The 27,693-nt window shown below is 48.6% G+C and overlaps 1 protein-coding gene across 1 annotated transcript in view; it reads right to left on the bottom strand.

The window, feature by feature from the left end:
- Positions 1 to 1,139: 1,139 nt before the first annotated feature.
- The window catches only part of Lim1 (LIM homeobox 1), a 44,546-nt gene continuing 17,992 nt past the window's right edge, over positions 1,140 to 27,693 (bottom strand). Inside the window, exons 4-7 of the mRNA XM_017239292.3 lie at positions 13,554 to 13,744; positions 13,051 to 13,269; positions 4,292 to 4,553; positions 1,140 to 3,346 (exon numbers count right to left, since the gene is read on the bottom strand). Of these exons, the coding sequence (XP_017094781.1) occupies positions 2,988 to 3,346; positions 4,292 to 4,553; positions 13,051 to 13,269; positions 13,554 to 13,744 (1,031 nt within the window). The 3' untranslated portion in view covers positions 1,140 to 2,987. The remainder of the gene's footprint in view (positions 3,347 to 4,291; positions 4,554 to 13,050; positions 13,270 to 13,553; positions 13,745 to 27,693) is intronic.

Raw genomic sequence — 27,693 nt, 5'->3', positions numbered from 1 at the left:
CTTTTGTGGATTGATGGCCCTGGACAGATTGAACGCCGCACGCACACCCTGCCAGGACACAGGACACACCGTCATGTGTGTAGCCCGTTAGTATGTAAAGCTACTGCAGGCTGATGGACATTTAATATGCGTTTTAGACAAGCCCCTGGAACACATTGCAGCAGTGAGTATGTGCGTGTGTAGAGTGCGATGTGCTGCACAGCATCCTTCTACCGGTGCAGGTACAGTGAGGCCACAGAGCGGAGACCAGCCAGCAGCACCAGGGTCGCCGTGTCCCCCCTAGGCGGACCTCACTGTGCCATGTTCATGCCCATGTCCATGTCCATTCCCATGTCCGAGTGCGTGCCCCGTTTTGCAACGCCTGCAGATGTGGATATATGTGTGGATATATCCGTCCGTATGCTCGCTCTATGTGGCGACGAAATTCGTCATGGCCACAGTTGTTGCTGTTGCCGATGTTGCTGATGTTGCATGCCGCTTGTGCAGCAACAACAGTGTGGCATTGTTTTGCATTAAATGCTATCTACGTTGCCGTGTCCAGACGTCCCCTTTCCCCACGTCCACGTCCATGTCTATGCCCTGGCTCCTCCCACTCCCACTACCCGCCACCCCTGCCTTGTTCGCAGTCGTGTTTTCGGTTTTCGGCATTCGGTTTTCAGTTTTGGTCGCAGGTCGTAGCTCGTAGGTGTGAATGCGCGCACATGTGTCGGACAAAAGGCACTGACTTTCGACCACCCCCTGGAGCCCCACCCCCACTCGGAGCAGCCCTCGCATGTCCTTCGCATTGATGGTGTGCTGGACCGATATTAGCCACGCATTCGAACTTGGCCCGCCAGTTGTGCTGGCCGATTAAAGACGCAACTAACGGACACGAAACTCTGTAGAAGATTCGCACCTGGTTCCCACATACCTGGTTTCACTTACCATGCTCACATGTAGTCCTTGTAAAAGCATTCTCTACTGAAAAGCTACTGTTACCCTCGGTCTCTGGCTGAGATTGGACGGACTCACATCGCCAAAGTTTATGGGCTTTCACAAATCCTTGACCCGCCTAGGAGTCCGTAGGACCGAAGGAGTGTACATATATGCATAGATGGACCCCAAACCCCATAGATGGACCCCAATTGCAAAAGGCAGTGTTCTTTGATTTTTTTATTTTATGTATATTTTTTCTCATCAAATGTTTTTCATTTCCATTTTTGTTTGTTGCTCTTCTTCGACTTGTTCGCCTTCCGTGTTTTGTTTTATTTAGGGTTTGTTAACAATTTGTTTTTATTTTTAAGTTTTGTATTGATTTCGCACTTCTCTGACCCTTGACCTTTGCTACTCTCATTCCCAGCGACCTCTGCCCGCCGTACCCAATCTGGGGACCGGCTCGTCCGGCAGGATATAGGACATACATACATATATCTCTGGGTCTCCGTGGTTGTGTTCGCATCATTCATAGACTTACGCATTATGCTAACACTAAATACTTTTTACAATAATAATAATAATAATTCATCGTCAATATCAATGGAAAACGCAAAGGTGTTAGCTGGGAATTTCTGTACTCGATTTGTTTGGTTTTATTTTTTTTATTCTGCTTGCTATATCATTATAATTGGAAATTCATATATTTATGCCCATATACTTTACGTATAGTACATGAATAAGTTTTTTAGGTGTTATCCTTTTCTAGGTTTACATTTAGTTTTAGCAATGGATGTAACCTCATCCTGCCTTCTGCCTTCCTGCTCTCCTCCACTGCTCCTCCTTGCTCTACTACTCCAGTTCCTCATTTCCGTTTCTTTATCCTTTTGTTTATAATAAATTACGTTTGCTTACCGACTAAGACCACAAAAAAAAAAAAAATAGTTTAGTTTAGTTTGCTATGTGTTTCTGTGTACGTGTGTGCTGCTGCATATAGCTCTGCATACGTATGTATATATATATTCGTGTACATATATGCTGTATATATAGACTTAGGACCTAGGCGAACTACACAAGTACATGTCTAGTTACGTTTATGTTGTTAGACAACGATTATAATATATATCCATATTTATAATTGTAATAATATAAAAAAAAGTGTCTGAAAATGCAGGCGAAATAAACAGTTAGAGTTACGAATAAAATGTGCTAATAAAAAAACTTTACTCTGATCCTTTCTGGCCTCCTCGTATCCATGCATACGACGTCTCCTCATCTCTACGTCTCCCCTTTTAGACTACAGATTTTGTATTTGCCTTTGTATTTATACACTGATACACATAAATAGTTTGCCATTGTTGGTTTCTTTTGTTTGTTTACAAATTACAGACAAGACGTTTACTGGTTTCATTTAATATTTTAGTTTTCTTAAAGACTTTTGTATTTGTTAAAAAAAATTGTTTACTATGTGCAGCGCCCGATTATTTGCTCTTAGTGTTTTTACATTTAGAAGGATTCTTCTTTGCCTATTCTCTGTTTTTTGTTTTGTGTTTTAAGTTTTAGGTTTTTAATTTACAAATATTTTGGCGCCGAATTGAAATACAAAAAAAAAAATAGCACAGTTATAATAATAATAATAAAGTATAACAAAAACAAATTCAAGCAGCTGGGCGAGAATGGCTCGGGTAGGGAGTTGGGAGGTGGGAGGTGGGAGCTGAGCTGGTTGGGAGAGAGTACGACCGTGGGGTGGGCTTTCTCTCTGCGAAGAGAGCGACGGGCCACGAGCCACGAGCCACGAAGAGCGACGGCTAGCTATCTTGCTCTAACATTCCGCCATAAGCAACTGCTCCCCAGTTGGCCAGGGCGTTGGAGCAAGACGGCCGTAGTGCTAGCGAACGTGGGGGCGGCCACTTCTGCTGCTACTCGCCGCCGTCACTGCCGCCGCTCTCTCGCGGCCGCTCTCTCCGTTCTGCCTCGCTCTCACTCCCGATCCCGCTCCCGCTCCCGCCGAAGCCAAAGCCGAAGCCCCCAAGGTCCTTGAGGAGCAGCAGCCGCGTTGCCAACTGTTTCGTATATTACCAAACGAGCCCTTCATTCTGCATGTTCTGCGGTTCGCTGAAATTCGTGGAGCTCATAAATTCCGGTGAGTTGGTGCGGGGGCCATTTTGTTGTTGCTGCTGCTGCTGGGTCTGGTTCGCCGCTTGTTGCGCATTCTGCGCCACTTGCTGCTGCTGCTGCACGGCCGCCTGTTGCTGCGCCGCTGCAGCGGCCATCAAGTGCTCCGCGCTGGGCGGCGGGGGCGGTGGCGGCGGCGGTCCGACGGCCGACTGCAGCTGCATGGGCGGTCCGCCCGCTTGTCCCAAGAACGTCGACTCCGGCGTCAGGCCGAACTCGTTCACCATCGGAATGGGTCCGCTGTGGTCCATGGGTCCACCTTGGATGTGAAGGATTCAGATAAAACTTCGGGTTAGTTGCGGGAATCAAAAAATAGAAGGCATCCTTTTCAGCAATCATCACATGAAACTTTGGGTCTCTGTGTGTTTGTGTTCTGGATATACATATGTATGTAGTGTAGTTCTTTGTATGTACTGTGCTACTGCTTCATATCATTACTCGTTCTGATTACTCGTTATGAGTGCTCGTTCTTTTATGATTCTCGTTCAATTAATGGTTTAATTGCGATCTCTCGTTGTTGTAGTCGTATTGTTGATAATGTCAAAATAATTTAAATTTTTAAGAGTTTTGAAGAGTTTTTTCGATCTCACTCTCTTTATTGTGTAAGGTTAAACCAAAATAAAATAAATTTTGAAATTTGGCCGAAAAAAAGCATAAAAACCTATTGGTTTAATTTCTCATTCTATGACTCGTTCTAGTGTTGGTTGAATTACTTGATAGGAACAGTATCTCATAACATGGATCTGTTTGTATTAGGGTTTTTCTGGATTCTGCTTATTTTGTGTACTCTGCTCCTGCTTTAGATCCTCACTAGTTCTTGTACTCGTTATATTACTCGTTTCAATCTCGTTCCATTACTCGTTCGCAAAAAGAAATATAACGAGTGCCATACTCCTTTCTCCAGGACTCGTTTCTTGCACTTTTTCTTGTACTTTTTTGTTAATAAATAAAAAAAAAATTAAACTTGAAAAAAAAGAGCATTTATCCGTCCCGAATTCTGAATGGATAAGGTGTGGTCATTATCGTAGCTCAGATTAAAAAAAAAAGTATATAACTATGTATATATTACGAGGCGTAACACTGCGTATGAGTGATCAGAACCAGATATCCGAAGCTACTTAGTGTATATTTTATGAACATAATTGCTCTGTGTATCTTGTTTGTAATTCTTGCTTAGACTACTGATCTTCAGAAGCAAACTCACCTGGTGCATTGAACGGCATGGGTCCACCAGGGTGCCCGGGAAAGTAGGGGCCGTCGTGCGGGTGGAAGGGTCCGCCGTAGCCGAACTCGAACTTGGCGTCCGCCGCGAAGTAGGGGAATCCGGGTCCGTCGTCCAGGCCGCCGGGCGATAGGTTCATGGGGAAGCCTCGCATTTTACGGGCGCCCCCGAAGAAGGGCGGACGACCCATGCTGGTTATCTGCTTCATGCGCCGCTCCTTCGACCGCTTGTTCTGGAACCACACCTGGAAGGATATTGCTTGGATGAGTCCAACGAATATAGTCTTGTTGCCCTTGTAACATCTCCCCACTTTGCATATCGCTTAGTATAACATGAAGTCCTATCTCTGGTGTCTTATACGATGCTTGTGTCTTGACTCTTGAGTCTCGGGGATCGGTTTATGGAGGCGCATGTCTAATTGTTGCTGCTGCCCATGGTGCTTGTGGCTTTTTTGCATTGATGCTACCGCCACACCGGGCGGCCGTCGCAAAATTAGCCCCATTCCCCCTACCCCACTGACCCATTCCCACAATCCAAAGGCCACCATTCACAATTCAGTGCCCACATCGACATCCACTGCCATCCAGCAGATCGGCAGGAACTAAACCTAAAGCCCAAGTCGAAGTTTCGCAGACTGCGCCGACGTTGCTGCCATTTTTACGACGTTCTGCTTGCCAGAAAAAAAAGGAACAAAATCTTTGGGGTTTCTCGGTCCTGGATTGTGGACTGGGGACTGGGGGTCCCCTGTTCTGGGCTTTTGGTTTTTAGTTTTCGGCTTTCGTTTTCCAGTGTTTTTTTAGCTGATGTTACGGGTGCTCCAGAAGCACCGTGCCCAGCATGCAGTTATAAAATAAAAACATATTTCAAAAGTTTTAGTGGCACCTTTCGGGCGGCATACCCCGATCCTTTGTCTCTCGTTCCCTGTTCCCATCCTTTTTATTATTATTCCGCTGGTTTCTGTTCTGGATTCTGGATACTGGATTCTCGATACTGGGCTGGCTCTTTTTAATATTCATATCTGGGACGCTCTTTTAATGATCTGCTGCAACTTTTTTGAATTTCTCCTGGTTTTATATATTTTTCTCAATGAAACTTTTTGATTTATGTCTTTGCGCTCCGCTCCGTTTCGGACTTTGTTCATATTTTTGTTGTTTTCGGTTCCTTGGTTCTGTCGGTGTGGTGTGTGGTGTTGTGCTTTTTGGCAAATAGTTTCCAATGAATTGGGCTTAGATTTCGGTTTTTGACCCATTGCAGCTGTTGGCCAATTTAACCGTGAATTTTAATGATGAGCGCCGTTCTGCAGTTCATTTGAATTTATGAACTCGTCCGGGGACGACTCGTCCGGCTAGACGTGCATATTGCCCCGAAGAACTCCCATAAAAGCCCTTCACATTTCACATTTATAAACTGACACATTCGGCGGCGCAGCGAATTTCGCTAGAAAAGCCTTTTTCGGGCCTGAGAACGAGGAGTCGCAGTATGTATGTATCTTTGTCGGCAAACAGGATGCACACAAAAGGAAGTAACATGCTGTGCATAGTTGGGTCTCAGGCCCCATCATCTCAGCTCAGGCATCGGCCCAGGAACATATGAGCATTTGAACATGTGTCTTGGCTCGCCGAACCGAATCCAAATCTGAATCCGAATCCGAATCTGAGAGGATGGCCAAAACGGTTAATGCTCAAGCCCCTGACGTTAAGAACAAATTGCCATTCGCCGTCCAGAGTTCCTCTGGAGCGTGTGACTTTATGACAGTCCTGGGAGATTATCTAGCGAGGGTCTGCCGGCCAGCAAACTGCTGGGAAGTATAGAGCTGGGAAGCGTTATAAAATCGAACGACAACACATTCGGCAACTTCATTACGCAATCCCATCGATGACGCCGTAAAACTCGGCGGCAAAAAAACACAAATAAGCTAAACAAAGAGGCCAGAGTCCCTAGAACACGCGGCTAAGCTGCCACCGCATTTCAATTACGCGTAGCGCTGCAACGCAATAAATAAAAGGTGTGTTGCATGCCCCCCCAAGCACCCACCGTGCAACTAGTGCCTGCCAGAGTGGGCTGGAGTGTTCGCAATATTTTTCCATATGCGATATTTGCCTCTGTGGGCCAGGGCCTGCGGTCACATAATTTTTCATTTTCATATGCGCTCCAAACAAAAGAAACAACAATTGTTGGGGGAGGGCGTGGTTGGAGGGGTTGAACGGAGAAGGGGTAGAGCCCAGGCAAACTAAAATATGCATTTACAATAGTTTTGCATTTTTTGCCCGCTCCTGCTCCGGCTCCTGCTCCTGCTGGTGCTGTTTTGTTCCTTCCGCAGTTAGTTTGGTTTGGAATTGTGGGGGATTGGGAGCTTGGGTCGGGTTCGTTTCCCATTTCTTTGTGTTTTTTACTCTGCGGCACATTTCCCCATTGTTTTGTTACGTCCACAAAGAAAAACAGCAACAAATGGCAAATGGTGAATGGTAAATGGTAAATGGCAAATGGAGTGCAACAAAATGTACTCTTACTGCGGCAACAACATACAAAACAACAAAGAACAAAAAATGGCAGAGAAAAATATACAGAAATAAACAAAAAATGGCAATTGCATGTGGGCGTCGTCTCCTCTCCACACAGCGCGGGTCCAGGTCCAGGTCCAGGGGCGGGTGTCTCCAACGAATCCATTATGTAACCCCACAGAGTCCCCACAAAGCGCTCTGGCCATCCAAGACCTCAAACTGACTTCCCCAGATCAAGGAGCAGTGCCATACTTGATCCATGGTACTTTTTCGTAGCGCGCTCCCCCATGGAGCTCCAACTGCAGTCCAATATTTGCACTTTGCAGTAAAAACCCTCTATAGTTGCCAATCAAAATTCCAACTCCACAAACCAACAAAAATCTGTTTCTTTTTGGCAATAAATGTGCGAAAAATATTTTCCTTTGCCTTTGATTTTGTTTCCATATTGTTTTAGAGTTTATAGTACGTGTGTGTTTTAAATTTAGTCGAGATTTAGTTTTCGTTTAGAGGGAGGAGAGTGCTATACTCCTGTATGCATGCATGATATATCAAAATAGCATCATTATCTGGGGTCCTCCGCCCCACTCTGGTTGCTTTGCGCCAAATTGTTGGCAATTTTGAAAAATGTGCGGCTAATATTTTATTTCCGCACTTTGGCCGAAAATCGAGCAGCAGAACACAGCTCCGAAATTTGTTTCCAATTTGGAGTGGAGCTTTCAACAAATTTCCGACCTGGCCAAGCTCAACCGTAAACAGAGGGGCGGGCGGGGTGTCGAAGCGGGGACGGGCAGTTGGACTAAGTTAAACGCGCGGCCAGCAACATTTGAACATTTAGTTAAATTATAGGTTAGACTCTGACATAAAAGGGCAAACAACGTAGCATAATGGGCCGTGGTAGCAATCAGAGAGGGGTCCCAAGGGCGGCAGGGGCGTGAGGCAGGAGGCCGAATCCCTCACATAACAAAATGATTATTGCAGCCAACGGCACTGAAAAAAACCAGAGGTAGGGTAGCACTTCCCTCAGGGGCAGAGTCGCAATCCGTTCTCTCAGTGCACAACTGGGAGCTGTGCCTCAGAGGGTTAGGCTAACCACCTGCCCTACCGCCCCTGTTGCCCCTCCCAGGCCCACCATCGGCATTGTGTTGGAAATTATAGCAAATTATGTTAAACGGCAGCGCGTTGGCCTCCCACCTGCCCCTCCCCTTTTTCGTGTTTCTTACCCTTTTGCTGCTCATTTCGGCGATTGAGCGACGACGGGTTCATAGGGGCGGGATCGGGATCGGGATGGGGATGGGTCGAGTATAATAATAATCCCAAATCGGGGCTAAAAGAAGTCGCCTCCTCGGCCAACAAACACAAGAAATAACTCCCCAAATGTGTGTCACGTTTCTGGTTGCCTTTGATTGATATGATTGGGCTTGTGGTGTGATTGAGGGCTGGGATTCCGATTCCTATTCCGATTGCGATGCTGATTTGGTTTCGGATTCAGTTGCTCGACATTAGCCCTTTGTTGGCCCATTGTTTGGCACGATTACGACGGCTACCACTTACAATTTACCACCAAAGTCTCCGTCTCCGTCTCCGTTTTGGACTTTGGCGGTTTACCATTTTTGTGATGAGCCTTCTCCTCGGTTATTTTGTTAAATTAGTTTGCTGTGATGCGGCAAGATTTGTTTGTTTGTTTGGATTGCCTTTCATGGCGTTTCATTGTTGGCCGCTGCGGCTTCTATTCGCCGCTTAATTGCCAAAAACAAAGGAGTGCCCAGTCTGGGCGGGAAGGGGCCACAATGGTAGCAAATGAATTTGGCAATAACGATTTTCGAGGCTAATCAACGCCGGCATTCAAGCCGAAGAAATCCGAGAATAGGCCCAGTTCCTAGGAAGACCAAAAGTCGATCAAAACACATCGAAATCATAACAAATACGTGGGTTTGCGGTTTGTAACTATGATCTATGGATACTCCACTTGGAAGCACGATACATATGGTCATTAACCCATTGAGTTCCACATTACATGGTAGAAACGCGGGATAATGCCTCCGAAATACCTCCGGCGATGATACGAGCACTTGTCGATGATTTGCATTTATCGAGCGCCGCCTGTCACGCCCTCACAAAAAACAAGCCAACATATCGATGACTACCGACTTCAGTTTGTGTTCCGAAAAACATAATTCGGACCCTGGGACTTCAGACCCTTTGTTCTCCTCCTCCCAAGGCCTGGGTTGCGTTTTCCTTCCCGATTGAGGCGTGAATTGGCCTCGAGTAAGAGTTAACAGATAATTAACTTCTTCGTTTCGAGAGATACTCGAGCATCTGCATCTGTGTTTGTGGCGGTGGCTCTCAGGTGGATGGTTTGTTTTTTTTCGAGATAGTTTAGTAGGTGTTACTGGGGAGGAGAGCTCCTTGCATGACCAGCACTTTTCGGTTTAGGGTTATTCCTCGTTTCGTTTGTTTTTCGCTGAGGGTTCAGTTTAGTAGGGTTTTGGCTTAGGTTTTGGTAGCCCCGGCCCGGCGCCTCAATCGAAATTAATAGCAAGTTGATGAGTTGTTGAAATTATAATGTCCCTCACCCTCCCCCCTAGGGAGAGGGCCAGGGTAGTTGCCGTGTCATGGCAGGGAAGGCGCCCGCAGTTGAAACTACCATTCCATGTTGAAATAAATGCGTTAAATTAGCCCCTTTTGTGGCCCGCTTGTGAATGGTTCGGTTCCATCGGGCTTCTTTTTTGAACTTTTCGGAGCTTGCGGTTCCAGTTGGAGTTGGAGCTGTCTCCACCGTCCCCCATCCCCCATCCGCCTCACTGCAATCAAAACAATTTCCGCTCGATTAATAAAAGCCCAGTTCAGATCTTTTGACTAATTAGTTGGCCATAAAACAAAAACTCCGAGTCCCAATCCAAATCCAAATCAGAATCCAAGTCCGAAAACGAAAACTCTATACGACAGGCCCTGAAATTTGTCAACTTCCGAGGCAGCAGACAAAAGCGAATGATTCCAAAAAAATTTATATGAAAAGTATAAATCTCGGCTCACCGATCAGGGCCCAGGGAGCAGGGCAGGGTGGGGTGGGGGAGCGGAGAACGACAAATGCAAATCACAGTCTGAGAAATGCTCTCGAATATGTTTTCTGTTGACAAATAAACGCCTCTGCACGGCGGCGACAGCACTTGACAAATGTCCGGCTCGCATCCGCATCTGTCGCCGTCCCTACCACACTGTATCGGAGCTTGTATCTCAGTATCTTTGTATCTGGGTATATGGATATCTCCGGCGGGTATCCAAAGCCTGGCGCCAAGCTCAGCGCATGCCACATTAAAAATTTGTTTAGCTGCCGCTCGCGCTCCGTCGGCCGTGTGATTTCGTTTATTTGTTTATAATTTTTCAAAGCTTAAATGGAGCGTAAGCCGGGCCAGAAACGAAACAACAGGGCCTGACCCCGGGGAAGAACGAAGCACAATAAAACCCGAGCCCCCAAGGAAAGTGGAACAGGTTGAACCTGGCATCTGGCCAGAAAATGTCTCGGCCGCTTCCCGGGCGACAATCGTGGCCATAACTCTTCGGAGGCACTCCGCTTTTAATGACAGACCAGAAGAGTGCTCGATAGATAGCCCCTTCCCCGCTGAAGAGACCTATGTGGAGCGATAGGTTTTATGCCCTGCTTTGGTAGTTATGTTGTTTAGATAGGCCTGATGGCTCCCATACATCTTCCTCCTATCGATTCCCCTAATTTTTCATAGCTTTATGGGCTTTATGGGCCCTCCATGGGAATCACTCGTATTGGCTTTCTCAGGTGAAAGGCGAGCCAGAGCCGGGTAATCGCTGACTTAGTGCAGCAATGAGTACTGTATTTAAGCCCTAAACTAGAATGGCTGTGGGCTTCTGGCCGCGAGTTCACCGCTTTTGTGTCAAAGTTCACGCAGGAGAGAGACGGACCTATTTTGGCGCCCATCGAGGGGCCGAACTTGTGTCCCGTGGCGCGACCCTCTGGCCCACCGCCCTCGGCCCCCTGGCTGTGTGTCGGCAAAAGTTCTTAAGAACTTCTTTGTGTCATGCCCTCAGGTCTGTGCCTGGGGCTGCTGCTGCCGTGCCATGCCATTGCTGTTGTTGTTGTTGTTGTAAAATTTATTATAAAACTCACAGCGGGCGGGCGCCCAAGCAGGCGGAAGAGCGAGAGAACGGAGGCGGGAAAGAAGAACCGGCAGATGGGGTACAAATTTTCTCGTTGACATCTCTCCAGAGGGGCAGTGATTCGGGCTATTCTCGCTCCCCTCCCATCTTGCCATCTCTCACCATCTTACCATCTTGATGAGCTGACGAGCTGACGAACTGGGCGCTTTGATGGGGATCGGGTTACTCAAAGCGACTTCCATAGAAATCAGCTGGAAGCTGACTATATCTATGCATGTATCTGGCCACGGACACACGATACCCTTGATATTGGGACAAACTGAAACCAAAAATCAAAAACGGAGAAGAGCGAGGGAAGCGGAGCGGGTTAAGAGTGCAGCCCTAATGAAGATGCAAATGCATCGGCGACTGACAGCTCCCTTTCCAGAGCAGATTAAGATTTGGTGGTGCCTCGGCACTTCAGCTCCGACTGGCTGGCATTTGTCACTTTCGTTTAGCTCTGAAAAGGGACCGATCCCAAAGAGGTGTTGATTGTGTCACACTTGTCGCCTCAGAGAGCGCTCAGCTCAGCCCCGCAATCCACACGAGAGGAAAAAGAAACCAAATCGACAAGAAACGAATGCCGCCTAAATATCCTTTAACTGTAACCAATGACACTTCAAAGAACCCGAGGCCGAGGGCCGCAATCCAAACGCCAGAACCAAGCCGAATCGCGGCGAACCTGTGCCCATCTTGAGCGGCATGGGAATATCGAGGTGAGTGTTTCAAGTGGCTACAAATTCCCGAAAAACAATGGGCCGGCCAGCTGGAAGAGGGGAGCGGAAAATTCACGTCAGTTAACCTAATGATCTTGTTGCGGTCAGGACCGAGATCGAGATCGAGAGCATATGCTGGGGTATCCCTGACAGGCCTCAATAGGAGGAACATCTGTTTAACGGTGGGAAAGGCAGGAGCAGAAGGACTCGGACCCGCAGTGGGAGTGGCCTAGGTAAGCGGTCTGTCAGCACAAAATTATGACGAGGCGAGGTGATGGCTTAGTTAGGCGGACATCGAGCCACTGTCCACCGAATGGAAACCATTTTCACACCCCACTGCTTATCCGAATGCCATTACCCAGAAAGCCACATCGGCGCACTTCAAAGGGGCACCTGCTTAAGTTCCAATTAAGTTTCTGGTCCGGGAGTGCAGCCACTTCCTCAATTAATGGGGGCCCCGACGATAATCCGGCCCACTAGGGCTGCTTAACATATAGCCGCGATATGCTCAATTTGTTGGCCGCTTTTCTAATCCCATTACCAGCCGGCGTGCACGTAATCTGCTGCTTTCCCGTAATCACAGCCTTGCATGTTGGCCAGCATTTTCCACTCCACAGTCCACACCCCGTGTTCTCGGCGCTGGATGGCCAGGATGCATCCGAGGCGCTCTGGCCTTTGTTCTGTTGGTTTCTGCTCATTGCTGATTTTAGTCTCTGTTTTCGGCGCATTGAACTTCCGTTTTGAATGGTCTGGGTGCTGCCACGCCCATGCGGCGACTGTGACTGTGTCCGCCCTCGTTTCGACATTAATTTTATTTTTTATTGTATTTGCTTTGGTTTGTTGTTTTTACTTTTATTGGCCGAGCAATGAAGCGTTGCAAGGCGGCAGCAGTAACGTTCAAAAATCGCGTCCGACTATTTTTTATGATTTCGTAGGGAGATGGAGTGGTCGGAGAGGGACGGAGAGGCCGGTGGTGACCGCGTTTGCCTTAGTTTTAACATTTTTCAGTCAAAGCGCGGTTAATTTATGCCTTTTTTATGCTGATGAAACGCAGACGGAACGCTCCAGCTCCAGCTCCACTCCACTTAATGCTCACAGCCTAAGACGCGGACGCGGAGGTCGATCTCCGAGAAATCGGGGAGTGAAGAAGCCGCCATACAAAGTCACCCGTCGGGGGAATAAATTCGAATAGATTGGAGGAACCAACTACCTACACTTGCCTCTGCCAGAGCAGTCTTCTATTTAAGATCTATTGTGACAAGAGTAGGGAAGTTAGGCAAGTACTAGACACTCTTTTCCCATTCAGGGTCTTGGTCTTCCCCATCCAAACACCCTCGCAAACTACCCAAAAACTCACCTGTATGACGCGCATGGGCAGGCCCGTCTCTTTGGCCAGTTGCTCCCTGATGTGGCGTGTCGGCTTCGGCGTCTGATTGAAGGCCGTCTTGAGCACCTCCAGCTGCTTGGCCTTGATGGTGGTGCGCGGGCCGCGCCGCTTCGATCCGTTGGCATCGTCGGGACTTTTGTTCTCCGCCTGGGAATCGCCGCGTCCATCCGGATCGCCGTCCAAGGAGCCCTGCGTGGAAAGATGGAGGTTATACGCATATGTATAATGTATAATGTATAATGCTGAGTGCCGAATGCCGGGCCTCATAATCATTTGCCAATCATTAATCAACGTTGAGGGCGGAGGAGGGGGAGACCCCAACAAAGCCACCTCACCGAGCCATCATCAGGGCGAAGAGATGCAAGTGGCAATGTACTCCTCGCCCCATTCATTACTCGGCCAAAAAGGCAAACGAGGAGAGAGCCAGGGAGGCAGAGGGCTAATGACTAGCGCTTCCATTTCGATGATCTTACCTGATCGGAGTCGTCATGGGTATTTTTGCTATCGGTGCTCATGCTTTGTACTGATATATCCGACGTGCCCAGGGGTCCGCCCGCCGAGTCGGGTCCGTTCGGGCCCAGTACGCCCAGTCCGAGTGCCGTGGCCCGCAAGTGCGGCGGATCATCGTCGTCGTCGTCCTCGCTCGCCGAGCCCATTAATGAATCTGTAAAATCAGTTGAGTGAGTGAGATTTCCGTGAACAAATTGCCGTGGAGGGGAGGGCACCCAGGCACCCAGGCACCCATTGAGAGGCACTTAAAATACAATTGCAATAAATAATATTTGTGCTGGGCTAAGCCCAAAACGACGCTGCTGTCTGGGATTTGGGAAGGGACTATGAATGCGAATGGAATTGGCAGTGGGAGTGGGTTCTGTGTTCTGGTACTAAGATTGGGTTTATTTAGCCGACTGCTGACTGCTGACTGGCTGGGTCACGTGTCGCCATTTCATGGTCTAAGTAGCTGCTTCTGGTTGCGGGTTATTATTCCCCCGACTGGTGTTCGGGTCACGTGTCAACTGCAGTCGTTGCTCGCCGATTCCTCTATAAGTTGATTAACCCGGGGACTTTATCTCTGGAGCAGCAGAGCAGACTTGAGCTCCGGGCCATGCAAAATGCTGACACGCGCTCCACTTTTCAGCTCTGAGCTTCGGAGATAAGAGGAAAACGACCGAACACGGGCAGCGTTGAAACGTGTCACTCAAAATCAGCGATTCCTACACCCGGAAAAAGAAAGGGGCGGGACTTGTTTAAACTGCATTAAGAGATGGCTGGGCTTTGTTTCCACAGTGTTTTCTTCCAGTGCGGGCTGTGCCGAATCGAAAATCTCGGCGCAACTCCTCGGGGAGCACCTGACAGAAAAACACACATACTTGCGCCGAGCGTTCAAATCGAATCAGTCCCCGGGGACAGTTGCCAGAAATAAATTACACTTTATTATGCATAATCTAATCCGCACCAGATGCAACCCCGCGCACCAGATCCCGAAACCCTGCGATTCACTCTGAATCTGAATCTGAATGTGAGTCTAAATCAGAAACAGAAACAGAACCAGAGTCTCATCTGCCACCTGTCACATCGACTGACTGCAGAGAAAATCTTGCCGGACGAGGAAGAGCTTAACGCGTTCCGAGCCTGGTCCAGACCTCTGAGATGATGGGATGAGTGGAGCTGATGACGACGCAGATGCTCGAGAGCAGCTCTCCAGGAACAAAGCCACAAGCGCGGCTTGGCTGTCCACGGGGGGTAGCATTCGAATTAGATGGATGCAAGCTAGCGATCCAGGAGAGGAGCAGGTTGACGAGTCTGATGAGATTCGGTTTTTACGCATCGTAATTGGGATGACGTATTTCTTATGGATTAGAAAAGCGAAGAGCAGCGTCTTCATTTGAAAGAGCCTACCTTGGATGAAGAGCTGAGGCCTATTCCCCTCTGAAAACTACAATCCAGGAAGACTTCCCACCATCTGGTGCTCCCAGGCCCGCCTAACCCATATCAGTCTTGCGTTAACCCACGAGATCTTATCCGTTCGAGTGTTTTCGTTCAGTCGAGCGTCGCGTACTGGTCGAGTGTCGCAGAAACAGTCCTCGTGTTCCGTGTCCTCGAAGTCCTCCAACAATTGACCCGCCGGAGCGAAAGGACTTCAAGTGTTTACCAGCATCGCTTACCCACTGGTCCGGAGGGGGAGTGGCGGCGGTTTAAAGTCCGAAACCACCCAAAAGACCTTTGGAAGCGACGCTTCCATATGGGCGCTTTAAGTTGTTGTAAACACATGTTAATAAACACGCCGAAGGTACCGCCACCCCGCGGTCCCCACCCCGTTCCAAGGACGGGAGGGTTGTCAGTACCAGCAACAGCAACAGCAACAACAACCTACTCGAGCATCACTCAAATTAACTTTGAAAACCATTCAGGAACACTTCATTTGATTGCTGGCAAAGGAAAGGAATTGAGGAAACCCTCCCTTGAATAGCAACACCCCCGCCCATCCAACCGCCCAGCCGCCCTTCCACCCATCGCCCCCGGGCGGTTGTTGTTTGTAATTGTTGTTGTAGCAATAGCAATTATGCCATTGAAGCAACCCCCGCCGCAGCCATAAAAGTTCAAACACTCATTTCGCGCTTAGAAAAATATTTCCAGTAACCTCGTGGCCTTCTGAACGTGCCCCTGCTCCTGCCTCCTCTTCCCTGCCTCTTGCGTCCTGACCCTGTCCCATCTGTTTGTCCTGGACAAACACTCGCATCCGCATTCGCATCCGCAGCATCCGAGGCAGGAGCAAGCCAAACAAGTGCACAGGCGGACGGCGATGCGGATGTGGCTGGGAGTGGGAGTGGGAGTGGGGAGGACACAAGATCCTTGAGAGCTGACAGTCGAGCAAACAGAAGGACAGGCACATAAATAAACAACTGGCGCCTGGTGGCATGAATCCATCATTGTGCAAGGTCCCCTTTCGTCCCGCACTCGTGCCACAACCCCTCACTCGTGGACCTCCAGCACTTCTCCTGTTTGCATAGTCAAGTGCAACAGCTTCCAAGTTTTCCTGAACGGATTCCACTTTCTTTGCCGAACACCTCGGAAGAGGCTGAGAGGTGACTGTCACCTGTATTGTGTGCATTTATTATCTTGTTCCGGGGATTGCTTTTTCTCGATTTCGACGAACCTTTAAAATTCTTTTAAATTGGTCCTTCGATCCGGGTCAGAGCAAGCTCCCCCTTTTCGAATAAAATTCCTACAATCATCTTCTATAAAGTCATTCCCATTCTGCGAAATAAAGTTTACGGCGCTCCGTAAATAGTTTCGTCGAAGAATCTACCTGTCATTGCTTATCCAACGAAAAGGAAGGGAACTTGGGTGGGTGGCTGTGGGTAGATGGGTGGCTTTTTCACCCCAAGGATGCCCAGGAACCGAGCCACCAACCACCACACCACACCACAGTACACCAGGCGACGTAGACAAAGCGCACACACATTAATTTCGAATTAGTTTTGCATCATGTGGTTCACGATGCAGAAAAATCGACTCACTGGCGGGGGGCTCTTGGAATGGTGTGCTATGGTTTGGTATGGTTTGGTTTTCCCATTTTCCACCCCTGCCTCTCCCCCCGGCAAAGGCACGAAGAAGGGGGAACCCCACAGCTCAGCTGGTTCCTTTTCTTCTCGGTTCGTGTTTATGGGCAACTATTAAGTGCACAACGTAGTGCGGCATGAAAAATGCGCCATGGACGTGGAACAGATCGCTGGATTTTCTACATGAGCGCGTTCTGAAAGTCGTTCGCCTCACGACTACACAGACCGGGCCGGAGTACATGTATTCCTGTAAAGAATCTGCCCATTCTGGACTGCGGATGCTCGATTCCTGGTCCTCGACTCTCGTTCTCCCATTCATCGACTGCAAAATTAGGTTAATTCCCGTCAGTGCGTTGCTGTTTTGAATTGTCACCCAGCCCCACAGTGGACCTTCGATAACAGCACCTGCACACACTTCAGGTATAGGTATGAGGTTCCTCTAGATGTGGGTTTTCTCCCAGTGTCTCGTACACCTGGTTCTCGTTTTTTCGCTCCTCGGCTTGGCTTGGGATTTACTCGCACTGTGAGTGTCATGTACATTGACGTTCGCTGACGTCTCTTTGGAGCTCTTCCCCTGATCCCCTTTGACCCCCGTAAGCCCCTGCTTGGCGGCTGTGGATGGCACACCCCGATCGCGGCTTAGTGACGACGACTCTAATCCCCTGACTGCCTGTCGCTCATCCTCCAGCATATGCGAGCGGGCATATATATATACTTCTGCTCTTTTTAGTCGGGGTTTATGTTTTCCCGTCTGAATAATTTTCCTTTTTTCGGTTTTTTTTTGCACATGACAGTTACGCAAGAAAAGTGTCAGCTCGAGCGGGTTGTTATGCAATCGCAATCCCAATCGCAGCTGGGATCCAATGACCGATTGTGGATATTCGATTCGACGGGGCTTTCAGTTGAGGCTTCAATCCTGTAGAACACAAAGGGAATATTTAATCGCGTTTCCCAAATTACCACTCACCTCCTCCCCCACGTCATTGACAGACCCCCCTCGTTTTCGAAAGAATTTTTTGTTAACTGACTTCCGAAGGAGAAACTTTGGCTCTGCCGTTCTTTCCGTTCTTTTCAAAGTCATCAATTGCTGGGGCGTCGTCGTCTGCTGGCATTTAGTGCCACTTGAGCGACAAACTGGCCAACGTCATGTCAAGGTCACAAGCACACACATCCTTGCTCCGGGCAGGAGACGGGAGACAGGGGGCCTTGGGTCATCCGTAATGAGTGTCCAGAGTTGTCCAAGTTGTTGGAATTGTTCAAGTTGCTGCCCCAGCCGGGCAGGGCAGGACAGGGCAGTTTGCACTTAATTTCTGTTTGTGTGTTGCGTGCACAAACATTTAAAATTTATAGACAAACAGGCTAAGACCGTCTGGCCGCCCGCCCTTCAGCCCCTTGTGGGGGGAGTGGGGGGATGGGATGGGGCGCCCAACCTCCGATATGGCCACTTGGCATGCCCAGTCAAGTGTAAAGTGTACGACCACCCTCGCTGGCCAAATGAAGTCGCCGCCCAACCCCATTACCGTGCAGAACACGACACAGGCGACTCCCTCCTCTTCCACCCAGTCCGCCCTGGAAAGGGCTCCTTCTGTTGACTGGTTCACGTTCTTCACGCTTTGATGCGGCATTACAAATTGTTGTGGTATTTGTTGTTGCCGTTGATGTTGCACCCTCGCAAATAGTGGCGCACCAACAGACAAACACAACTTGCCAGTTGCGAGTCATTTAAGGCAGAAGAGGTGTCTTTAAGGTTGAATCTATAGAGTATAGATGGAGTCTACCTTCTAATTACTCCGTTTTTCTTGCAGTGCCCTGACATTTGTTTTATTCACTTGTCGTTGCCGTGGCTCTTGGGCGGGGAGTTGCCAGGTTTCGCCTTCTCATCCATATCTGTCTCGAAATTCGTGGCCGCCGCTCAAAGTGTCAGGAACAGAGTCCTGTGCGCCTTTGTGACTTTGACTCCTGATGATGTTTTGAGCGCCTCCAGTCAGCCAGGGAGCCAGGCAGCCAGTCAGTCAGCCAGCCGGGAGACGGAAGGAAAACAAGGGGCGAATCAGACAAGTTCCCTGAGTTCGAACTTCGTTTTGTTTGACACTTTGCTGCAAACAATAAACTTGAAGTTCTTCTCCTGCCTGGAAAATCAAAACGACGAGGCAGGAAGGCTGCCAAGTGCGGGGAATCCCTACGAGTCCTTTACGAGGACCGGTAATGGGGAAACAACAAGGAAAGCAAACAGAAAGCAAACGACCTTTTATTTGCAGAATGTGGAATTGTATAATTTTTGAACTTCTTCGGGAGATATCCTTCAGAAGAGAATCCTTCCTGCAGTTCACACTTCTTGTGATATAAGAAGTGCAGCGTGTGTCTTCCTGACCAATTGCCGGCTCTCAGGCTCGGCTCCTACCCCATATTGGCAGTGGGAATCTTTGTTTTGATTGGCATAACGAGGCGGCAGCTACGAAAACAGCACACACACCTTTGCACCTCTCCACACACATCTTCTGAATGCCCAAGGAGTTTCTTTTTTGTATTCATTCAGGAATGGAGGACGCAGAATGGAGTCTGAGGCGCAGACTGGGCAAAGGGGTGGTTGCTTGGCAGGCAAGGAGGAAAAATATTTATATGTATCGCAAGTACGCTCTGTTACCTTTCGGAGCGACTCCTGCCTTCCATTGTTGTTGCTGCTGTTATTCTGTGGCATTGCCGCCAGCGACAGCCTACAACAACAGCAACTCTCCAACAATAACACAAACAACAATGGCAATAACAATAACAATAACAAAAACAAAGGCAATGAGGGCAAGGAAAACCGGCCGCATTTTGTGGGCATTTGTAAAGTGATCCTTTTTTGGCATGTTGTACTGGGTTGTGTTGGTTTTAGAACCGAGCCGAGCCAGCCAGCCAGCCAGCCAGCCAGACCGAAAAGGACGAAAGGACCTCCTCTCCCTTGTGCAAACTGGAAGGGGGATGGATGTTGTGCCTAAAGCAACAGGATTTTCGTTTTTGAGGCTCGCGCGTTTTCCCCTGCGAACGCGTTGAGCTGTGCGAAAAGGATTTGCCTCCTCACAGGACTCGCCGTACTCACGGTACTCGCTAGACCCCTTCTCCTGCAAGCGCCTCAATCTTCGTCCTTCGTCCCTGTCACTGTGCCTGAGCCTGTGCCTTTGCCTGTTTGCATTTCAAATTGTTGTGGGCCTGTTCGTCCTTCCACACACATACTCATCCCATCCCTTCCCCCCCCCCCTTTGAAATTGATACCAAGCTTATGTCCTGGCCCGGCTGCGTCGCCTTTGCCAAAACCGTTTTGTTTTTATTGTTATTGCGTGTGTTGTTGTGTTATTCTTTCATTTCAACGCGTCGCCGCTCAAAAATGGAAAGAAATGAAACCGAAACTGAAAGGACGAAAGGTGAACTCCTTTTCGCGGAGCGACGAAGCAACTGACAGGAACAACAATAACAAAAACAACAAGCTGGAGAAGCGCAACCCAAAAGGCCCCTTAACAAAATGGCCGCCTTTAAAGGCCCTCCAAGGGAGACTTGGCCATCTTAGCAGGAAAACTTTGCCAAAACCACGATGGTAACTCCGTTTCCGGACAAGACTTACGTATACACAATGCCCCATTGTGCAAAACTGATCCTGGGATCAGCAAATCCTTTGGACCCGAGGACAAATATGTTGACACCGCCACACGGGGGACAGCCAACCACAAAGACCACACACACACGCGCGCACACGGGACTGGAATTGCAAATGAATTAATGCGCTTTGTTGACTTTTGTCAATTGGGATTACTCCCGTCCCGTTTCGGGCCGGGCCAGGCCGGGGAGAGCCCATCTTTTGGTAACAGAGCGATTAACAATTGGCTTAGAGCCGTGCCAAACAAAGTGTCGAAAAGCGAGCCTAAGCCGGGCCCGAAATCCACAATCCCAGATACCAGATACCAGATACCGATGCCAGTCCCAAGACCCATACAGACCCAGATCTCGCGGTCTGCTGTCGGATCATTGACGAATGGGACAAAACAACTCTGTCTACCTGCCCACGCGATCTGGAGCGAGAGGGGACCGTAGACCGTAGACCGGAGATCAGAGATCAGCGCGCCTAGATTATTATGCCAGTCAGCCAGCCATCCGCCGGGGGATTTGTAAAACAGATCTTTTTACGGATTAAAGGCGAAACCACAGCAGCGGTGGCGGTGGATTCTGTGGTTATGACAAAAGACCCGAAATTACACAGCGAGAAACCGATCGGGGGATTATTCCCATGAGAGTATACGACACCTCAAAGGTTAGTAAACTTCTTCCAGTGCCCCCGTTTATGGCCTGATTATTGGGCTCAAGACACGAGCAATAAAATCGATCCGCATCTGGGACTCTGATCCGGCAGAGAACTTCCGCAAAACGACTTGGCGTTGGGCGCTTTAGGGCGGGGTCATCGCCTTCCAGCCACAGAAAGTGAAAGTAAATTAGTCTCTGATGGCCTCTTCTAACTGGAGTGCTTGAATCAGCCGCTGATGGATGCCCGGCTCCGAATCCATCACTTTCAAAGCCCAGTTAAGTTCACCAATTAGCCGAACTATTCTTTTCATTATTTTGCATTTTGAAAGCGGAGATTTTCCTCTGTTTTCCAACGGATTTTTCCCTCTAGGTTCGGATATCGGTTCTGTGTTTCTGTGTGTTTTCCCAACCAAATTTTGTTATTACTGTTTCGGGTTCCGCTGTCAAATATATCAATTTCAAAGTGAATCTCTTCCTCCCGGCCCTGAAATTGTACTCTCTGGTCGAGTTTACTTTTGGCCATGTTGCCGCTGTTGTTGTTGCTTTATTTGTTTGTCCATAAATCGTCTGTCAGCGTTTTGTTCGGGCTTTGTTTTCTTTGCTAGATTTCTGACGTGTTTTGTTGGCCTGTCGCTTTGGTTTTTTGTCAGAGCTCCGGCTCCTCTTTGGCTATGATGGATTGCGTGCAGCGCCCAGAAAGGCAGAGGCCAGGGGCCAGGTCCGAATTGTAAATCACACTCGCAATTTGTTGGCCGAAAAAATGCAGCCAAATATGGCCAGCGGAATTTATGCTTGGCCATAAACTTTTGGCCGCCAACAACAAATCGATTAACACATAAAATGCAGCAGCATCGGGGGAATAAAGGGAATTAACTCCAACGATTTGTGACACTAATAAATAAGGCCAACAACAAAGCGGCCAGCCCCACCTCCTCGTGCCGCTGCGCCTCCGATCCTTGGGCCTTCTTTATCGCGTAATTTCGCATTCACTTCATTTTCCTCCGGGATACTTTATGGCACTTCCCCTTTCGCGATCGCCACGCGAAGCTTTTATTTATTTATGTTTATTGCGTTTATCATTTGTGACATTTGCATAGCGCCGGCGTGGGCCAGTGGAAGTGTAGCGGGGCACGCCTGGGAATGGAGGACGCCCCAGCCCCATCCCCAGCCCCAACCCCTGGAAATTGTCACAGCTTGCTGGTTTTTATTGCCCCGCCAAGTTGCAGCTGTAAAATCTGCGCAAATTTATGCGCAAATGATTTGTGCATTTGAAGGGGCGGCCTGGCCCAAGGGGGAGTGGCAGGCGGCACAAGTGGACGCGAGTGGGCTGGGATATCTCAGCGATATCCCTAAAGTCTCACCCGAAAACCCAGTAACTCTTCTAATATTTTAATAATGGTAGGAGATAGGAGAGATAGGGCCTTCTGAGGGCCTTGGATCCCTCAGAAGTGACCCAAATAATTATGCTCCTATCTCTCAAGACCTCTCGCAGATCTCAGGTTGCAAAGTCAAAACAATACAAAAAAAAAAAAAGGAAAACTGTCACAGTTGCGGGCTGCCATGAAAATGCATTTCAGGCTGACCCACTTTTCTGGCCCACTGGCCCGCCCGCCCCGTCACCTGGCCTTCGATAAGCTCGGCAATCTCGAATAGTTTTAATTTTTTAAACATTTTTTGCGTGGAAACTGAGTCAGAAACTCAGCGGACCGAGGGCCGCCTCACTGAGTCACTATGGATGGATTTTCAGTTCGAACGGCGTGAGTCAGGCGTGGAAAACTTCTCGCCTGCCGACTCCCAGTTTTGGGTAACTGATACCGATACGATACTACAACCAACCTCCTCCTTCGTGCGGCGTGGCGAGGCGGGTCCTGAGCTCTTTCTGCCGTTTGCCGATTTCTGTTTTGTGTTTTCTCAGTTTGAGTTTTGTTATGTCATTTATAGCCGCCTATTTAACGTTTTTTCAAGCGTAAAACTTTATTTTCACGCGCATTACGCAAAAACGCGACTCCAAACAACTGTGACTCCCAAAGTCAGGCTCCGACTCCGACTCCGGCACTGGCCCGGCTCCAAGCTCCGAGTACAAAGGCACAGCCAAAAACAAAAGTGCCTCGAATGGCTCTCGGTCTTGGTAGTAAAAGCCCATTAAAAATACCATTCAAGTGGCTGTAAAAAATAAAGCCAAACTAAAAATAAAATAAACATTAACTGCTCACCAAGTGCGGGCTTTTGAGATAGGAAACCGAAACTGAAACAGAAACAGAAACACAGAATTGGGAGTACTCGTAAAATACTGGAACTGGTTTTCGGTTTTCAGTTTTCAGGCTGGTGGGTGCCAAAGGAGGGCAGGCAGGTGACCCCAACAAGTGGGTTTGGGTCTCAGTACTTATCATCTATGCTGCAGTGGTTCTGCCCCAGCGGTTACAGGTGAAATAAATGTGGGTTACAGTCACTAGGGTTCTGAGGGATTACTCCTCGAATGGGGGTCTGATCTCCAGCATCTATCTATAAGAAGCCATAATAATTGTAGGAAAAGCAGGAAAACAAAGGACCTTTGGTGGGTGCCCACCGACCCCGACACCCCGACGACACACACAAGCCTCTCGCAAAACCAATTCTTCGTTTATCTCCGCCGAACATATGCACATAAATACAAATATCGCACACACATATTTATATAAATATGAAATATGAATTATGGGTGTGCGGAGTCCAGGATGGGAAGCACAAAAATGGAAGCCGGCGAGGGAAAAATGGCAAAAGGCAGCCAATGGCAAAGATCTCAGTCGGAAGATAAGGAAAGCCACCCCGTCGGTGGTTCGGTGGCTCGGTCGGCAGGAAGAAAACTCTTTAAGAGCTTAAAGAGCCGGCCATTTTATTTGGAAGGGCCGAGGGGGGCTTCCGGGGAGGGCATGGAGTGGGGCTGTGGGTGGGTAAATAAAATAAACGAGAGAGAATCGAAATCGATTTTGTATTTCGAGTATTTCCCAGCATTTCTAAGCTTTTTCAAGGGGGCCCTAAGCCAGTTGCCTGGCTTTTCTTCTTGCTTCTCCCTCCTCACACTCCTCCAAAGTCTCTTGCCGCTCCCCTTCCCTCTAGTTTGCTTTTCTCGATTTTCTCCACTTGTACAGAACCCCCCACACCCGCACCCTCCCCTCGCAGACATCATTTTGCACACAAAGCTCTGCACATTTCCGTTTCCGTTTTGTATACATAACCTCAATTCACATTTTGGCATGGCTACCCTTAGATTTTCTCCCTCGCCAGCCCCAGCCCCTGCCCCCTCCTCCATCCGCATTCTCGCTCTTTCTGGCCAACTGTGTAAGCGCTGTCTCTTTCTGCGGAAGCCTTGGCAAATGCCACCTGCAGCAGTTTTTGTGAAGCTTTGCGTGCTTTTGGTTTCGACAGTTGGATTTTGCGACCTCAGAATAAAGTCCTTTGCCACCACCCCTACCGCCACTGCCACCGCCACCCCCTTGGCGCACCACAGTGTTCGCCCCATTTTCACACACAGCTTCCTTTCGCCTTTTGTTTCGTTTTCCTTCGCTTTTTGTGGCTGCCGCTGCCGCTGTTTTCTTTAGCCAGCCGCCAACGCCAAATCCGCCAAAGCAAGCCACCCCCAAAGAGGCCACCCACCGTCTCCCCCAAACAGCCGCCCCCCCCTGGTGTGCTTGGTGTATCTTTGGCTTTCTCTCTCTCTCTGTTGCCATCTCGTTTTTGGCCATTTCGTTTGTTGCCATCTTTTTTTTGGGTTTTTGGCCCGAGGCCCGCCTTTCTTTTGGCGCTGCCAGCGTCGCTGTCGACGTCTCTTATCTCTGCCTCCCAACCACCCCTACTCCTGTTTTTTTGAGGGGTTTTTCTTCCGATTCCGATTCCCAAGTTTTTCTGATGCTGAAAATGTTGGGCCAAGCTTGAAATATGACACGATTGCGAGGGGGATGGAGGGCTCTATGTAGTAACTCCTCGGATCGTAAATCTCTATAGAACAGAGAGGGAGAGGGGGAGGGGGGGGTCCTTAAAGTGCTGCACTTAAAGTCTTTTATGGGGGATCCACAAAAAAGACAGCAAAACACAAAAAAGCAAACACAACCGGAGACTAAAAACTGAAAACTCTCATTGTCATTATCAGGAGACTTGATTTTGTTTGCTCATCAAGTTAATCCCCTCCGCTCCCTCCTGTCCCCCTGTTCTGCCCCCAGCCACGCCCCCGGGAGACACTCAATTTTTGATTGAAGATTTATGGGACAAGTTACGAGTCCGCTTTCGGCACTAAAGTTTACTCAAGTCAAAAGACTTTGCTCTAGTTTTAACGCCTCTCGTAATTTGCCCCGACACATCATCAAATGCCTGCCCCTTAACCCTCGACCCCGTGCCCCCTTCTCCACTGTCCTGGCCCCGTCCGTTTAGTCGTTTTAGTTAGACATTAAAATGAGAGGAGCGGAGACCTTTTCAGACTTTTTTCCTGGCCGGGCTCGCTTTCGTTTTATTTCGGGCCTTACGAGTTTTGTCATTAAGGCGCGCAAGTCGTTCAACAAATGCCCCATAAACAATAAACAATAAACAATGAACAGTAACAACAAACACCGAACACCGAACACCGAGCCCACGGCGACAAGTGAGTGTGTGGCTAGAGGAAGAGTTATGGGCCAAAAGGTTAGAGGGAGGGAATGGGGGAGGAGTAGGTCAGGCGAGACAGGTTCAAGTTTAAATTTTGAGCAAACAAAGAATCGATAAAGGAATCACATCAGAGTCTGATTATATTGGAAAACATTAGAGTGGGAAACACATCTCAGTCCCCATTAATTCCCCGTATTATTACTGACTTGATTTATGAACTCTCCCGCCACTCTCCTCTTCTTCCACTTCCCGCTAAAATGGCGACACTTCCGCTACCTCACAACCTTGCATATTTCCGCTTTTTGGCCCTCGAACGCCACAAATCAAAGCGCGTTTTATGGAAAATAGTTGCCTAGCCATCCAGCCATCCAGACTACACACGCACTTGGCCAAATGATTTACGAATGTGCCGAAAGGGCGTTAGAGGCCGTACTAGGCATACCAGGGCGGGAGGCGTGGCAAGTTCCAGTTTCAGTTCGGTTCGGTCGAGTTTTTCTTTATATTTTTTTATCGCACATCGGTAAAGTATTAAATTCGTGGCCCCAAAATAGCCGCAAATTTATTATCCCCGAAGAGCGGGCGAGAAAACGAGCAGAGGGCGGCCGAGGGGCGTGGCAGGGGCAGGGGCAAGGGCAGGGGGGATGGGCATTGGCAGCATTGTGGTCAGTCCGTGTATATAAAAAGCAGAAGAGAAAAAAGCAGCCCGGAGAGTCATAAAAATAAAAAATAGCCCAAGTAAATGTCAAATAAACTTTAACGGTTTTATTTTTTCTTTGGTTTTTATTTTATTTTATTTTTCCCTTTTTGTTTGGACCACAGGCAGCCGCAGCCACAGCCGCAGCAGCCAAAGCCATAAACTTTTCAAGCTGCAAGCTTGAAAAAAAAAAAAAAAGAAAAAACCTCTAGAGTCCGTACATAAACCAGGGAATGTGTATATACCGGAGTGTACATATGTGTGGCTCTGTACACGAACTGAAACTGCCACCGCTGCACAAACCGAAAGTGCAAATAAAAAAGGCAGATCCTAGAGCCAAGTGGCAGCCGCAAGGAAGCCGAGGGCGGGCCGAGACGGGGCGGGTTCAGGGGCCAAGGGCGTAGCTGGAACCCATGCCCCCACCCCTGCCCCTGTTCCTGCCCCTGGCCATTCCCATCAAGAATAAGAGTACTATATTACGTGACCAGCCGACAAAATGACAACCGTAAATCTGCGGTATATTTCATGTGGTTGAGCACGCCTGGGGGCGGGCGGAGGACACGCGGACTAGGGATAGTCCTTAAAGGGATTAACGGCGTGGGGAGTGGGTTAGAACAGGCCTCGAAATTTAAATCACTTTAAATGGTTCTCCAGCGGAAGACGGAAAGTTTGCATTTCCAAAAAGCAACTGGCTTTAAAAGGCAGGCGGAAGACAAATAAGGACACCATCTGGTTATCTTGCAAAGGAGAGACTTCTGGCCATATGGGCTTGACCCTTTTTGGCCAAACAAAGCACACGAAGTAGGCAACAGGACACAGGCAGAAAAGGGCAATAAAGCAGGAAGCAGCGCGTGGGCGGGGGCAGGGGAGGTGGCCTTTGTGTGGGTTCATAAAAATTGTGTTTTTCGGGCATCATAAAAATAACAACAGAATCCCTCAAAAACAAGAGCCAAAGTCCAAGTTAAGGTCGTTTAAGGGTCATTACACACACTCGCACCGACTCGCACCAGACGCACCCGCTAGTCGCTGTCGATGATCCAGGTTTTAGCCTTCCGCTGGGGCCTAAAGATTCCGGCCAAAGTATTTATGCAATATTTGAATACGTGTTACTAACTCTTCGTACACTCGGCCGAGCCTTATCGGGAATGGTTTACTTGATTGCACATTGTATTCGTCGCTTCCTTGTTTTTTATTCCTCGGCTGATTTATTACCTCAGCTACGCCGGCCCATTCATTGTTGTTGTTTATCGCACAGCAAACAGTTTAATTTATATGACAAGCCATAAATTGACGCGTCGAGAGCGGTGACAAAAAACAACAAAAAAATCGGAAGCACAACCACTGAAGGGCCAGTATCAGCAGTATAGCAGTATCAGCCACACAAACAACGACAACAACAGCAGCAAGACGTGTGTGTTTCCTTTTAAAAATGCTGTTTGCTGTTTCTCGGGAGCTATTTTTCATAAT

The sequence above is a fragment of the Drosophila bipectinata genome, chromosome XR (genome assembly GCF_030179905.1).
Source record: "Drosophila bipectinata strain 14024-0381.07 chromosome XR, DbipHiC1v2, whole genome shotgun sequence".
Taxonomy (NCBI): domain Eukaryota; kingdom Metazoa; phylum Arthropoda; class Insecta; order Diptera; family Drosophilidae; genus Drosophila; species Drosophila bipectinata.
This window is presented reverse-complemented; position numbering and strand designations above follow the sequence as displayed.